General features: G+C 40.4%; 1 protein-coding gene across 1 annotated transcript in view; it reads left to right on the top strand.

Moving 5' to 3' along the window:
- LOC101102818 (nephrocan-like) overlaps positions 1–13,365 on the top strand; it is a 36,167-nt gene that overhangs the window by 13,584 nt on the left and 9,218 nt on the right. The window contains exon 2 of the mRNA XM_004011169.6: positions 10,996–11,897. Coding sequence (XP_004011218.2) covers positions 10,996–11,897 — 902 coding nt within the window. The remainder of the gene's footprint in view (positions 1–10,995; positions 11,898–13,365) is intronic.

Below are 13,365 nucleotides of genomic sequence, written 5' to 3'. Positions count from 1 at the left end.
TGTATGCATACTGTGTTTATATATACAATTATAATGTATGTGTATGTGTATACATACCACAATTTTAAATGTTTCTATTACTTGTTCATATGATTCAATTGTCTTTGGGTCTGTGAATGCTATGGTTGAGACTGCAGATAAAAGATGAAAAATTCAGTTCTAGGAGTTTCTTAGTGGCCTAGTGGTTAGGATTCTAGGCTCTCAACTGATGTGGCCCAGTTTAATCCCTGGTCGGGGAACAAAGATCCTACAAGCCACACGATACAGTCAAAAAAATTAAAAAGTATTAACAATTCACAGTTCCTGCCCTTAAGAAAAGAGGGATTTTATTCATCCTTTTATCTGTAAAAACCCCTACTTCTTTGAGGTGCACGCCATCAGATAATAACACTCTGTTCCTCTGTGAGTTTTATACTGTGCCCCTGTCTCTTTCATCCTAAATCTCCTAGTCTTTCTCTCCATCCTAAATTATGCATCTTTTGGGGGTGCCTTTAGCATTCAATATCCTAGTCCCACACTTCCTTGAACTCATAAAAATTATCTATCTACATTTTCAGTTCTCCACAGCTGTCTACTCTCTTGTTTATATCATGGGAGAAGGCAATGGCACCCCACTCCAATAATCCTCTTTATACCTGAAATTTTTCTAATCAAAAATCTTTAATTCCCATATGTGCTCTCTTGTCATTATCTCCTTTCTATTCAGCTGCCATATGCTGTACTTATCATTCTACCTCATGAAGACTTCTAATTCTAGATCTACCCACATTCTCTGATAATCAGTTCATTTCTTATTATCTTCTTTCCCTACCCCTTCCCCTTTTGCATCCTACAATTAAGTATCTCCACACTTATTCAGCAAAGCCTCAGTCTCTATTTAACATGATCACTTTCCTTTGTTTCTCCTATACCTGGACAGCGGGTGCTGCTGGAGAGGATCATGTCTGGTGTCATACCCAAGATAACTTTTACCAAACCCAAGGTCACGACAATACGTGCCTGTATTTTCTTCTAAGAGTTTTACAGGTTTAGCTCTAACATGTAAAGGACAAATAGAAACGTCTTTGGGGTTCTCCAGTGACTCAGTGGTAAAGAACATGCCTGCAATGCAAGAGCCACAGAAAATGCAGGTTCAATTCCTGGGATGGGAAGATTCCTGGAGGAGGGCATGGCAACCCACTCCAGGATTCTTGCCCAAAGAATTCTGTGGCCAGAGGAACCTGGCGGGTTATAGTCCATAGGGTTGCAAAGGGTTGGACACGACTGAAGCAACTTAGCATGCACACAGAAATGTCTTTCTGGTGGCAGTCAGGGAGAATAATCATTTTCATACATCTTTTGTGGAAGAGAAGAAGGTACTTCAAATTCTTCTTGTGTAAGAAATATATAGGGACTTCCCTGATGGCCCAGTGGGTAAGACTCTGTGCTCCCAATGCAGGGGTCCTGGGTTTGATTCCTGGTGAGGGAACTAGATACCTGGTGCCTCAACTGCAGTCTCAGTGCTGCCCCTCAGTTGTGTCTGGCTATCTGTGACCCCATGGACTGTAGCCTGCCAGGCTCTTCCGTCCATGGAATTTCCCAGGCAAGAATATTGGAGTGGGTTGCCATTTCCTTCTCCAGGGGATCTTCCCCACCCAGGGAATGAACCTGCATCTCTTGGGTCTCCTGCATTGTCAGGAAGATTCTTTACCACTACCCTACCTGGGAAGCCTCCAATTAAGACCTACTGCAGCCAAATAAATAAATACATAGTTTTTAAAAAGAAATATATAAGTTTGTCAACAAGGGAGAGGTTATGAATTATTTTTATATTCTCTCCATACTTTCCAGAATTTTTAAATTTTTCACAGAGAACAAATGTTGCTTCGATGAGCAGGAGAAATTCCAGCATAGTTTAGAAAACTCATTGCTGGCTTGGTTCGCATATGTCTGAGGCAGTCACCGTGAATGTCAGATTCCTGTGTGCGTTTGACCTAAACAGAGCCTAAGGAAGTTCTGTGACCCTTTAGTGCTTGGAGAGGGGGCTAACTGAAAACTGAAACAAAGCCTTTTCATGGAGAGACCAGCAGAATCGGCCCCTCTGCCCTGTTTCATTTTACTTGGCTTGCTTTTTTTTTTTTTTTTCTTTAACTTTTCATATTATATGGTAACTTTTATCTCCATAAGTATTAGGTTCACCAAACTGTAAAACTGTGATGGCAGGAATTTTACTTAGCTAAGCTTTCTAAGTCTGTTTTTCTTTTTTTTCCCCTAACCCCTAATTGTTAACATCAAGCCACACTTGCCTTGCTTTTTAACCAATGTTGACAAATGGCCAACAGTTCCAAGGTTAGCTCCAGGGCAAAAGCATCTCTTTCCCAGCCCACGGAAATGGAAAAAACAAGTCTGGCAGATTTTTTTTTTGCCTTTGTCAGCTCTGCAAACTCAACTGATAAGTTGAAAATCAATGAGTGTCTTTCTCATTGTGGCACCAGAACTCTATACACTTCAGCTAAATTCATGTTATAAACAGTAAAGTTAAAAATATATGTGTTCACATTTCTCCAAAGAAGATATACAGATGGCTAACAAACACATGAAAAGATGCTCAACATCACTCATTATCAGAGAAATGCAAATCAAAACCACAATGAGGTCCCATCTCACACAGGTCAGAATGGCTGCTATCAAAAAGTCTACAAACAATGAATGCTGGAGAGAGTGTGGAAAAAAGGGAATCTTCTTACACTGTTGATGGGAGTGCAAACTAGTACAGCTACTATGGAGAACAGTATGGAGATTCCTTTAAAAAAGTGGAAATAGAACTGCCTTGCTGCTGCTGCTGCTGCTTAGTCACTTCAGTCGTGTCCAACTCTGTGAGACCCTATAGACGGCAGCCGGCCAGGCCTCACCGTCCCTGGGATTCTCCAGGCAAGAACACTGGAGTGGGTTGCCATTTCCTCCTCCAATGCATGAAAGTGAAAGTGAAGTCGCTCAGTCATGTCCGACTCTTAGTGACCCCATGGACTGCGCCCACCAGGCTCCTCCGCCCATGGGATTCTCCAGGCAAGAGTACTGGAGTGGGGTGCCATTGCTTATGACCCAGCAATCCCACTGCTGGGCATACACAGAATTGAAATCAGAATTGAAGGAGACACATGTACCCCAAAGTTCATTGCAGCACTGTTTACAATAGCTAGGATGTGGAAGCAACCTAGATATCTGTTGGCAGACAAATGAATAAAGAATGGTGGTACATGTACACAGTGGAGTATTACTGGGGTATAAAAAAGAACACATTTGAATCAGTTTTAATGAGGTGGATGAAACTGGAGCCTGCTATACAGAGTGTAATAAGTCAGAAAGAGAAAGACAAATATTGTATATTGACACATATTATGGAATTTAGAAAGAAGATGGTAACTACAACCCTATATGAGAGACATCAAAAGAGACACAGATGTAAAGGACAGACTTTTGAACTCTGTGGGAAAAGGTGAGGGTGGGATGATTTGAGGGAATAGCACTGAAACATGTATATTACCATATGTAAAACAGATGACCAGTGCAAGTTCCACGTATGAAGCAGGGCCCTCAAAGCCAGTGCTCTGGGACAACCCAGAGAGATGGGGTGGGGAGGGAGGCGGGAGGCTCAAGATGGGGGACACATGTTCACCAATGGCTGATTCCTGTCGATGTATGGCAAAGACCACCACAATACTGTAAAGTAATCAGCCTCCAATTAAAATAAATAGATTAACTTTAAAAAATATACGTGTTAGGGTAAGATAAACCTGGATTGGAAGCCCAATCCTTCCACTTTCTAGCAAGAAATACTTGGACAAATTGTTCTGCCTTCTTGAGCTTTGGTTTCCCTCAGTGAAAAGGGAGTAATCCTGTTTACACACAGAGCTTTGTAAACATAAGCATTGTGTGTGTCAGTTCTAGTGACATGATGAACCCGGAGGCTGTTATACAGAGTGAAGTAAGTCAGAAAGAAAAACCAAGTATGTGTACTAACACATATATATGGAACCTGGAAAAATGGTACTGATGAACTTATTTGAGGGCAGGAACACAGACGCAGGCGTAGAGAGCAGACTTGGGGACACAGCAGAGGAAGAAGAGGGTGGGACAAGGGTGACAGAGTGGCACTGACAGATATACTCTACCAGATGCAAAGCAGATGGCTAGTGGGGAGGGGCTGCACGACGCAGGGAGCGCAGCCGGTGCTCTGTGACGACCTAGACGGGCGGGATGGGAGGGAGGGTCAAGGAGAGGCAGACATCAGCAAACTTAGGCTGCGTCACTTGTTGTATGGCAGAAACCAATACAAAATTGTAAAGTAAGTATCCTTCAATTAAAAGACAAAAGATAAGCATAGTAAATATTTAGAAAATGGTAGGCCATTTTAACTAATAATCAGTTCAGTTCAGTCGCTCAGTCGTGTCCCACTCTTTGCGACCACTGGATTGCAGCACGCCAAGCTTTCCTGTCCATCAACAGCTCCTGGAGCTTGCTCAAACTCACATCCATTGCATTGGTGATGCCATCCAACCATCTCATCCTCTGTCGTCCCCTTCTCCTCCTGCCCTCAATCTTTCCCAGCATCAGGGTCTTTTCAAGTGAATCAGTTCTTTGCATCAGGTGGCCAAAGTATTGGAGTTTCAGCTTCAGCATCAGTCCTTCCAATGAATATTCAGGGCTGATTTCCTTTAGGATTGACTTGTTGGATCTTGCTATCCAAGGGACTCTCAAGAGTCTTCTCCAACACCACAGTTCAAAAGCAACAATTCTTCGGTGTTCGGTTTTCTTTACAGTCCAACTCTCCCATCCATACCTGACCACTGGAAAAACCACAGCTTTGACTAGACGGACCTTTGCTGGTAAAGTAATGTCTCTGCTTTTTAATATGCTGTATGAGTTGGTCATAGCTTTTCTTCCAAGGAGCAAGCGTCTTTTAATTTCATGGCTGCAATCACCATCTGCAATGATTGTGGAGCCCCCCAAAATAAAGTCTCTCACTGTTTCCATTATTTCCCCATCTATTTGCCATGAAATGATGGGACCAGAAGCCATGATCTTAGTTTTCTGAATGTTGAGTTTTAAGCCAAATTTTTCACTCTCCTCTTTCACTTTCACCAAGTGGATCTCTAGTTCTTCTTCACTTTCTGCCAAATGGGTGGTGTCATCTGCATATCTGAGGTTCTTGATATTTCTCCCGGCAATCTTGATTCCAGCTTGTGTGTCTTGATTCCAGCTTCTATACTTTGCACAGAAGTTAAATAAGCAGGGTGACAATATACAGCCTTAACGTACTCCTTTCCCAATTTAGAACCAGTCTGTTGTTCCATGTCCAATTCTAATTGTTGCTTCTTGACCTGCATACAAATTTCTCAGGAGGCAGGTCAGGTGGTCTGGTATTCACATCTCTTGAAGAATTTTCCACAGTTTGTTGTGATCCACACAATCAAAGGCTTTGTCATAGTAAAAAAGCAGTAGATGTATTTCTGGAACTCTCTTGCTTTTTTGATGAGCCAACGGATGTTGGCAACTTGATCTCTGGTTCCTCTGCCTTTTCTAAATCCAGTTTGAACATCTAGAAGTTCACAGTTCATGTACTGTTGAAACATGGCTTGGAGAATTTTGAGTATTACTTTGCTAATGTGTGAGACGAGTGCAATCGTGTAGTAGTCTGAGCATTCTTTGTCATTGCCTTTCTTTGGGATTGAAATGAAAACTGACCTTTTCCAGTCCTGTGGCCACTGCTGAGTTTTCCAAATTTGCTGGCATATTGAGTGCAGCACTTTCATAGCATTATCTTTTAGGATTTGAAATAGCTCAACTGGAATTCCATCACCTCCACTAGCTGTGTTTGAAGTGATGCTTCCTAAGGCCCACTTGACTTCACATTCTAGGGATGTCTGGCTCTAGGTGAGTGATCATACCATTGTAGTTATCTGGGTCATGAAGATCTTTTTTGTTTAGTTCTTCTGTGTATTCTTACCACCTCTTCTTATTATCTTCTGCTTCTGTTAGGTCCATACCATTTCTGTCCTTTATTGTGCTCAGCTTTGCATGAAATGTTCTCTTGGTATCTCTAATTTTCTTAAAGAGATCTCTACTCTTTTCCATTTTATTGCTTTCCTCTATTTCTTTACATTGATCACCGAGGAAGGCTTTCTTATCCCTCCTTGCTATTCTTTGGAACTCTGCATTCAAATCAGTATATCTTTTCTTTGCTCCTTTGCCTTTTGCTTCTCTTCTTTTCTCAGATACTCAAGTCCTCCTCAGACAACCATTTTGCCTTTTTGCATTTCTTTTTCTGGGGGATGATCTTGATCACTGCCTCCTGTAAAATGTCACGAACCTCCATCCACAGTTCTTCAGGCACTTTGTCTATCAGATCTAATGCATTGAATCTGTTTGTCACTTACATTGTATAATTGTAAGGGATTTGATTTAGGTCATACCTTAATGGTCTAGTGGTTTTCCCTACTTGCTTCAATTTAAGTCTGAATTTGGCAATAAGCAGTTCATGATCTGAGCCACAACAGCTCTCTGTCTTGATTTTGCTGACTATATAGAGCTTCTCCATCTTTGGCTGCAAAGAATATAACCAACCTGCTTTCGGTATTGACCATCTGGTGATGTCCACATGTAGAGTCTTCTCTTGTGTTGTTGGAAGAGGGTGTTTACTATGACCAGTGCATTCTCTTGGCAAAACTCTGTTAGCCTTTGACCTGCATCATTTTGTACTCCAAGGGCAAATTTTCCTGTTACTCCAGGTAGCTCTTGACTTCCTACTTTTGCATTTCAGTCCCCTATAATGAAGAGGACATGTTTTTTGCGTGTTAGTTCTAGAAGGTCTTGTAGGTCTTCATAGAACTGTTCAACTTCAGCTTCTTCAGCATTACTGGTCGAGACATAGACTTGGATTACTGTGATTTTGAATGATTTGCCTTGGAAACAAACAGAGATAATTTTGTCATTTTTGAGACTGTATCCAAGTACTGCATTTTGGACTCTTTTGTTAACTATGATGGCTACTCCATTTCTTCTAAGGGATTCTTGCCCACAGTAGTAGATATAATGGTCATCTGAGTTAAATTCACCCATTCCAGTCTATTTCAGTTCTCTGATTCCTAAAATGTTAATGCTCATTCTTGCCGTCTCCTGTTTGACCACTTCCAATTTTCCTTGATTCATGGACCTAACATTCCAGGTTTCTATGCAATATTGTTCTTTACAGCATCGGACTTTATTTCCATCACCAGTCACATCCACAACTGGGTGTTGTTTTGGCTTTGGCAAAAGTAATCTGCATTCACCTGATAAAGGGAAAAAGTTCTCTATGCTTATTAACACAAAATGACTATTCCCTGGATTCAGTTAAGAATATAACTAGTATTTACTATGTAGGCTCGACTATATATAAATAAAAATGGAGACAAATTGAAGCTCCCACACCACACTTTGTCCTCAAAGAAACTGTCTATTCAGATTCATGTCATCTCTGAGACTGGCTGCATAGTCAGCAGTCTTTTTAGGGTCTGTCCTCACGCAGATAGAAGTGGAAGCATTTGCAACATCAAGGTCTTTTTTTCGGGAGATCAACAGTCCCAGAGGTGCAAATCTATGTGTAGAGTCATTTGTGACTTTATATGAAAGAAAGCCTGAAAAAGGCACTTTAAAATGAAGAATAGATTAAACACCCTGAGTCTTGGACAGGTCATTTATTTTAGTTTTATTTTTTGGCCTCATTCAGTTCAGTTCAGTCACTCAGTCGTGTCCGAATCTTTGCAACCCCATGGACTGCAGCACACAAAGCTTCCCTGTCCACCAACTTCTGGAGTTTGCTCAAACTCATGACCATCTCATCCTCTGTCATCCCCTTCTCCCCCTGCTCTCGATCTTTCTCAGCATCAGGGTCTTTTCCAATGAGCCAGTTCTTCACATCAGGTGGCCAAAGTATTGGAGTTTCAGCTTCAGCATCAGTCCTTCCAATGAATATTCAGGGCTGATCTCCTTTAGGATTGACTGGTTTGTTCCTCTTGCAGTCCAAGGGAATCTCAAGAATCCTCTCTAACACCACAGTTCAAAAGCATCAATTCTTCAGCACTCAGCTTTCTTTATAGTCTAACTCTCACATCCATACATGACCACTGGAAAAACCATAGCTTTGACTAGATGGACATTTGTTGGTAAAGTAATGTCTCTGCTTTTTAATATACTGTCTAGGTTGGTCATAGCTTTTCTTCCAAGGAGCAAGTGTCTTTTAAATTTCATGGCTGCAGTCACCTTCTGCAGTGATTTTGCAGCCCAAGAAAATAAAACCTGTCACTGTTTCCATTATTTCCCCATCTATTTGCCATGAAGTGATGGGACTGGCTGTCATGATCTTGGTTTTCTGAATGTTGAGTTTTAAGCCAACTTTTTCACTCTACTCTTTCACTTTCATCAAGAGGGTCTTTAATTCTTCACTTTCTGCCTTAAGGGGGTATCATCTGCATATCTTAGGTTATTGATATTTCTCCTGGCAATCTTGATTCCACCTTAAACCATCCATTATATGGAAGATCTGTACTATATAATCTCTAAAATTTCTGCTTTTCTAAAAATATGATCTGTGTCCAGATCTTGTGTCTCATAGACCACAGGCAGCAGAAAATGTATTAGAAAATGATGAGTTGAGGAAGAAAGGGCTTTGGAGTTCTGTAGACCTTGTTGAAATTCAAACTTGCAGGGATATAAGGAGAACTAATGATAACATATAAAAAAAGCACATGGAACTTGTAGATGCTCAACAAATGCAAAAAAAAAACCGTATTATTCTTGGGACTATGACTAATTAATGCATCTGATTAATCATTAAGAAAATATCAAATGTTAGCAGCAATATATAAGCCAAAGCAGCTGCCAAAATTTTTATTATTAAAAATATTTTTTTACTGAATTTTTAACATGAGATTCTTCAACTAATGTACCATTTTAGGTGATGCTTTCAGTTCAGTTCAGTTCAGTTCAGTCGCTCACTCGTGTCCGACTCTTTGGGACCCCATGAATCACAGCACGCCAGGCCTCCCTGTCCATCACCAACTCCCGGAGTTCACTCAAACTCACGTCCATTGAGTCGGTGATGCCAACCAGCTATCTCATCCTCTGTTGTCCCCTTTTCCTCCTGCCCCCAATCCCTCCCAGCATCAGAGTCTTTTCCAATGAGTCAACTCTTCGCATGAGGTGGCCAAAGTACTGGAGTTTCAGCTTTAGTGTCATTCCTTCCAAAGAAATCCCAGGGCTGATCTCCTTCAGAATGGACTGGTTGGATCTCCTTGCAGTCCAAGGGACTCTCAGGAGTCTTCTCCAACACCACAGCTGAAAAGCATCAATTCTTTGGCACTCAGCTTTCTTCACAGTCCAACTCTCACATCCATACATTACCACTGGAAAAACCATAGCCTTGACTAGATGGACCTTTGTTGGCAAAGTAATGTCTCTGCTTTTGAATATGCTATCTAGGTTGGTCATAACTTTCCTTCCAAGGAGTAAGCGTCTTTTAATTTCATGGCTGCAGTCACCATCTGCAGTGAAATATACCATAATTCACATCACAGGTCTTCCTATAGTATAATCACATATAACAAATATGTGCTGCAGAATTAACCCACTTTGAAGGTATTAACCATATACTGGTATTAGAAAAGGGTTCAACTGCACAATTAAATCAACATTTATAAGCTGTAGACAGTAAGACATAAAATTGTGCATTGAAAATTCCAGCTTACCTGAATTCTAAATCAGGTTGAAAATTTTGTGAAGATTTATCAAGCTGAGGAAAATCTGGAACAATTCTTCGTTTACCTAAACATGATTTTACTCTGAGAAACAAATACCAAAAATTACATTATCCTAAAAAAGACCAGATGTCAAGCTAGGAGTTTGGGGGGTATGTGGAAAGATAGGGGTGCTTGAACTTGCAAACCATGGAGAAAGTGCATCAGAGTCCTAAAACTGAGGAGAGGATTTGCATTAGGTCTGGGGTATATGCATGAAAGGACTCCTTGCTCTACTGACATGGAGACACATGTATCCTATTTGTTTCTTCATGAATCTTTTTCATCAATGAAACAAAAATTGGGGAGTGGGAACAAGGAGACTAGTTTTCCAAACTATAATATACTTGAAAATGTCTTTCTGATAGGCCCATCCAATTGATAGCAGTATCTAGGACATTAATATTTTTTTACTTTTAATGCTTAAAATTGTTTAAATGTAATTAAAAAACGTTAAACATCTAAACAATGCGAAATGTAGGTAGATAATGAAAATTCCCTATAACCTTACCCCCTAAGAGTTAGCAACTGTAGTTAACAGCTTGGTGGAATTTCCAGATTGTTTCCTTTTTGGCTGTTACAAGATGATGCAACAAAGAACATCCTGTCGATCCTGTCGCACACATCATTGTGCGATTTGTAAGCACTTCTACCTAGAAGTAAACTTGCTGGGTCAAAGAATACACAGCAAAAGTTGGCCAATTTTATGTCTACCAATAGTGTATGAAAGTTCTTAAAATATTTTAGACCTCTTACACTGCTAGCAGTTGTGAATAAAAACGGTCAGGACCTGAGTTTCTATCCTTTTCCAAGAGATAATTTAAAACCACATGGAGCCCAGCCCGTGCTCTGATGACCTTGAGGGAGGGAAAGGGGTGGGGAGAGAGGTTCCAGAGGGAAGGGTATATATACATATATGTATATAATTATGACTGATTTGTGTTGTTGTATAGCAAAACCAATACAATATTGTAAAGTAACTTTCCTCCAATTAAAACAAGTTTTAAGTAATTCTGGTCAAAAAAAAAAAAAAAAAAAAAGATCCTGAAGGAAAAAGCTGAAGTATCATTGGTATTGAATGATAACGTATATGCCTTTTTAAAAATAATCATCCTAATTTACTGCTTTTCTCCTCTCTTCCCCATCCCTGGTTTTTTTTTGTTTGTTTGTTTGTTTTTAATAGCTATCTAACTTTTCCCAAATGTTAGCTCTAGAAGATTTTCTTCTGCTGGCCAGTGGAACAGAGTCAGTAGAAAACGACACTTTCAAAATTCTGAGTACTTTGAAGACCTTGGAACTTTGGAAAAATAAGTTAAGACGGGTCCCCCGTGCTCTCCCGGCCAGTCTTGAAGTGTTAAAACTAAATGATAATTCAATATATGTCCTTCACGGATCTGATTTTGAAGGACTGAAGAAATTAAAAATCCTTGAACTGAAAAACAATCTGATCTCTTCTGTCTCTCCCAGTATGCTCTCCTCCCTTGTCAGTCTGCAAAGCTTGATGTTAGACGCCAACAACATCGAGAATGTGGAGGGACCGCTGGCACTTCCCCATCTGAAACATCTGAGCATGGAGAATAACAAGCTACATCTCATACCAGCTAGCTTCTTCACTTCCCTTCAGTCTCTGCAATTTCTCAGTTTCAGTAGTAACTTTCTGACTAAAATTCCTATTAACCTCCCCAAATCTTTGCTCTCTTTAAAAATGGAGAGAAACCGGCTCAAAGCGGTGAGGTTTCGAGATATGAAACACTTAGAGAATCTTTCCCACCTTTACCTGTCAGAAAACTCACTCTCTTCCATCGAGGGGGCACAGCTCCTTGCCAATTTAACCACCCTTGAAGTGTCCCAAAACCAACTTCAGACGTTGCCCCTCCGACTACCAGCCCGGCTACAAAAGCTGGATATCAGCAATAATCTGATTCGGAAAGTTACGGCGCAAGATTTCCGGGACCTCCGAGATTTGAAACACTTGTTTCTGGACAACAACATTGTCAGCTTGTTTGAAGCTGGAGCCCTGCAGAAGTGTTCCCAGCTCTCCAATTTGGCCTTGGAGCAGAACCAACTTCTGTCTATACCTCTGCGGTAAGTGAGCTTTATCATCTATGGAACTTACCAGACAAGTCTTCCAAAGATGGGGGCAACTAAATACATTATAAAAGAAAGAAAAGTAGTCCAAGTAAACGTAATTTATCTAATTAAAGCTATCCAAGAGTTCAGAGGCAGAAGTTTTAAACAAGGGTTTGGAATCTCAAGCCCTCAAGCTGACTCCTACACTAACTTGCCTTGCCTGTGGGACAAGATACCAACAGGAGATCTGTATTAGAAGTGACTGCAGCTTCAGGGAAGTATGCTAACGAACATCACAGGGGGCTATTGCTTGTAAAAATGTGTTCTGGTTTTCTAAACTGTGGCCTGGATCCAGCAGCAGGCCCACTAGGCATGTGCTTAAGGGGGTGCATGCTTAGTCCTGTCTGACTCTTTAGGACCCCATGGACTGTAGCTGCCAGGTTCCTCTGTCCATGGAATTTTCCAGGCAAGAATATTGGAGCAGGTTGCCGTTTCACTACAGGGCATCTTCCCGACCCAAGGACAGAACTCGTGTCTCTTGCATCTTCCGCACTGGCAGGCAGATTCCACTGCACCATTTGGGAAGCAAGGCATGTGTTTAACCACTAGCAAAGCGAGGACCCCAGGAAAAACTGAGCGGGGAAATGTAGTAAGACATTTATATTTTTAAAAGCATTGGAATAGTACATAAGGTTTTGAAAAATCAAAACCTTGCAATCTAACATTGCATTTAATTTGAATTACGTGTTTAGGAGCCGCATGCTTTTCTCAGTGCTGCGGGGTGCTGCTCAATTTTCTGTGGGCCTGTCTGTGAGTGTGTGAGTCAGTTTGTGTTGGTCTTACTTTGTGTTTCCAGTTGTTTTTTCTATTCTCTTTCTCTCACGCACAAACACACATATATCCTCATCCTCTGGCCCTTCATAATCTTTTCCCAAATATCCCTACTTCTATCCCCAACCCACTGTGCTTGTTCCCCTCTAACCAAAGGCATAATCTGTTACTAATATGTTCATGTTAATTGACTCTATTTATTTAACTTTTATCCCATGTTTCACATTTTAAAGTAGAATAAAAATAGAAAAGTAAGTACTATTATTCTCCTAAAAAGATACATTGTTTATTAAGCGTGCCTATCAGCAGATTCTTTTTCTTTTCAGCACTTTATAGAAAAAAGGCTTCCTACCCTATTATCATTATTAAATTCCTCACAATTAATATATCAACTTCTGGTTCTGTAGGATCCTGTAGCACTAGATTTACTTATTGTCATTGTTCATTATGATAAATTTTCTTATCAATGAGAAAGGAATAAAATTATATTTTATATGGACAGATGTTCATTTTTTTTCTAGTTGAAAAAGGGATTTAAAAAGTATATGGTATGTTAACTATCCCCAGTGCAAAACATCAAAAAGTGATTTTTCAAACTGAACTCTGTATTTAAAATTCTATATTGAGAATGATTTGAAAGTAATCAATTTCT

The sequence above is a fragment of the Ovis aries genome, chromosome 8 (assembly GCF_016772045.2).
Source record: "Ovis aries strain OAR_USU_Benz2616 breed Rambouillet chromosome 8, ARS-UI_Ramb_v3.0, whole genome shotgun sequence".
Taxonomy (NCBI): Eukaryota; Metazoa; Chordata; class Mammalia; order Artiodactyla; family Bovidae; genus Ovis; species Ovis aries.
This window is presented reverse-complemented; position numbering and strand designations above follow the sequence as displayed.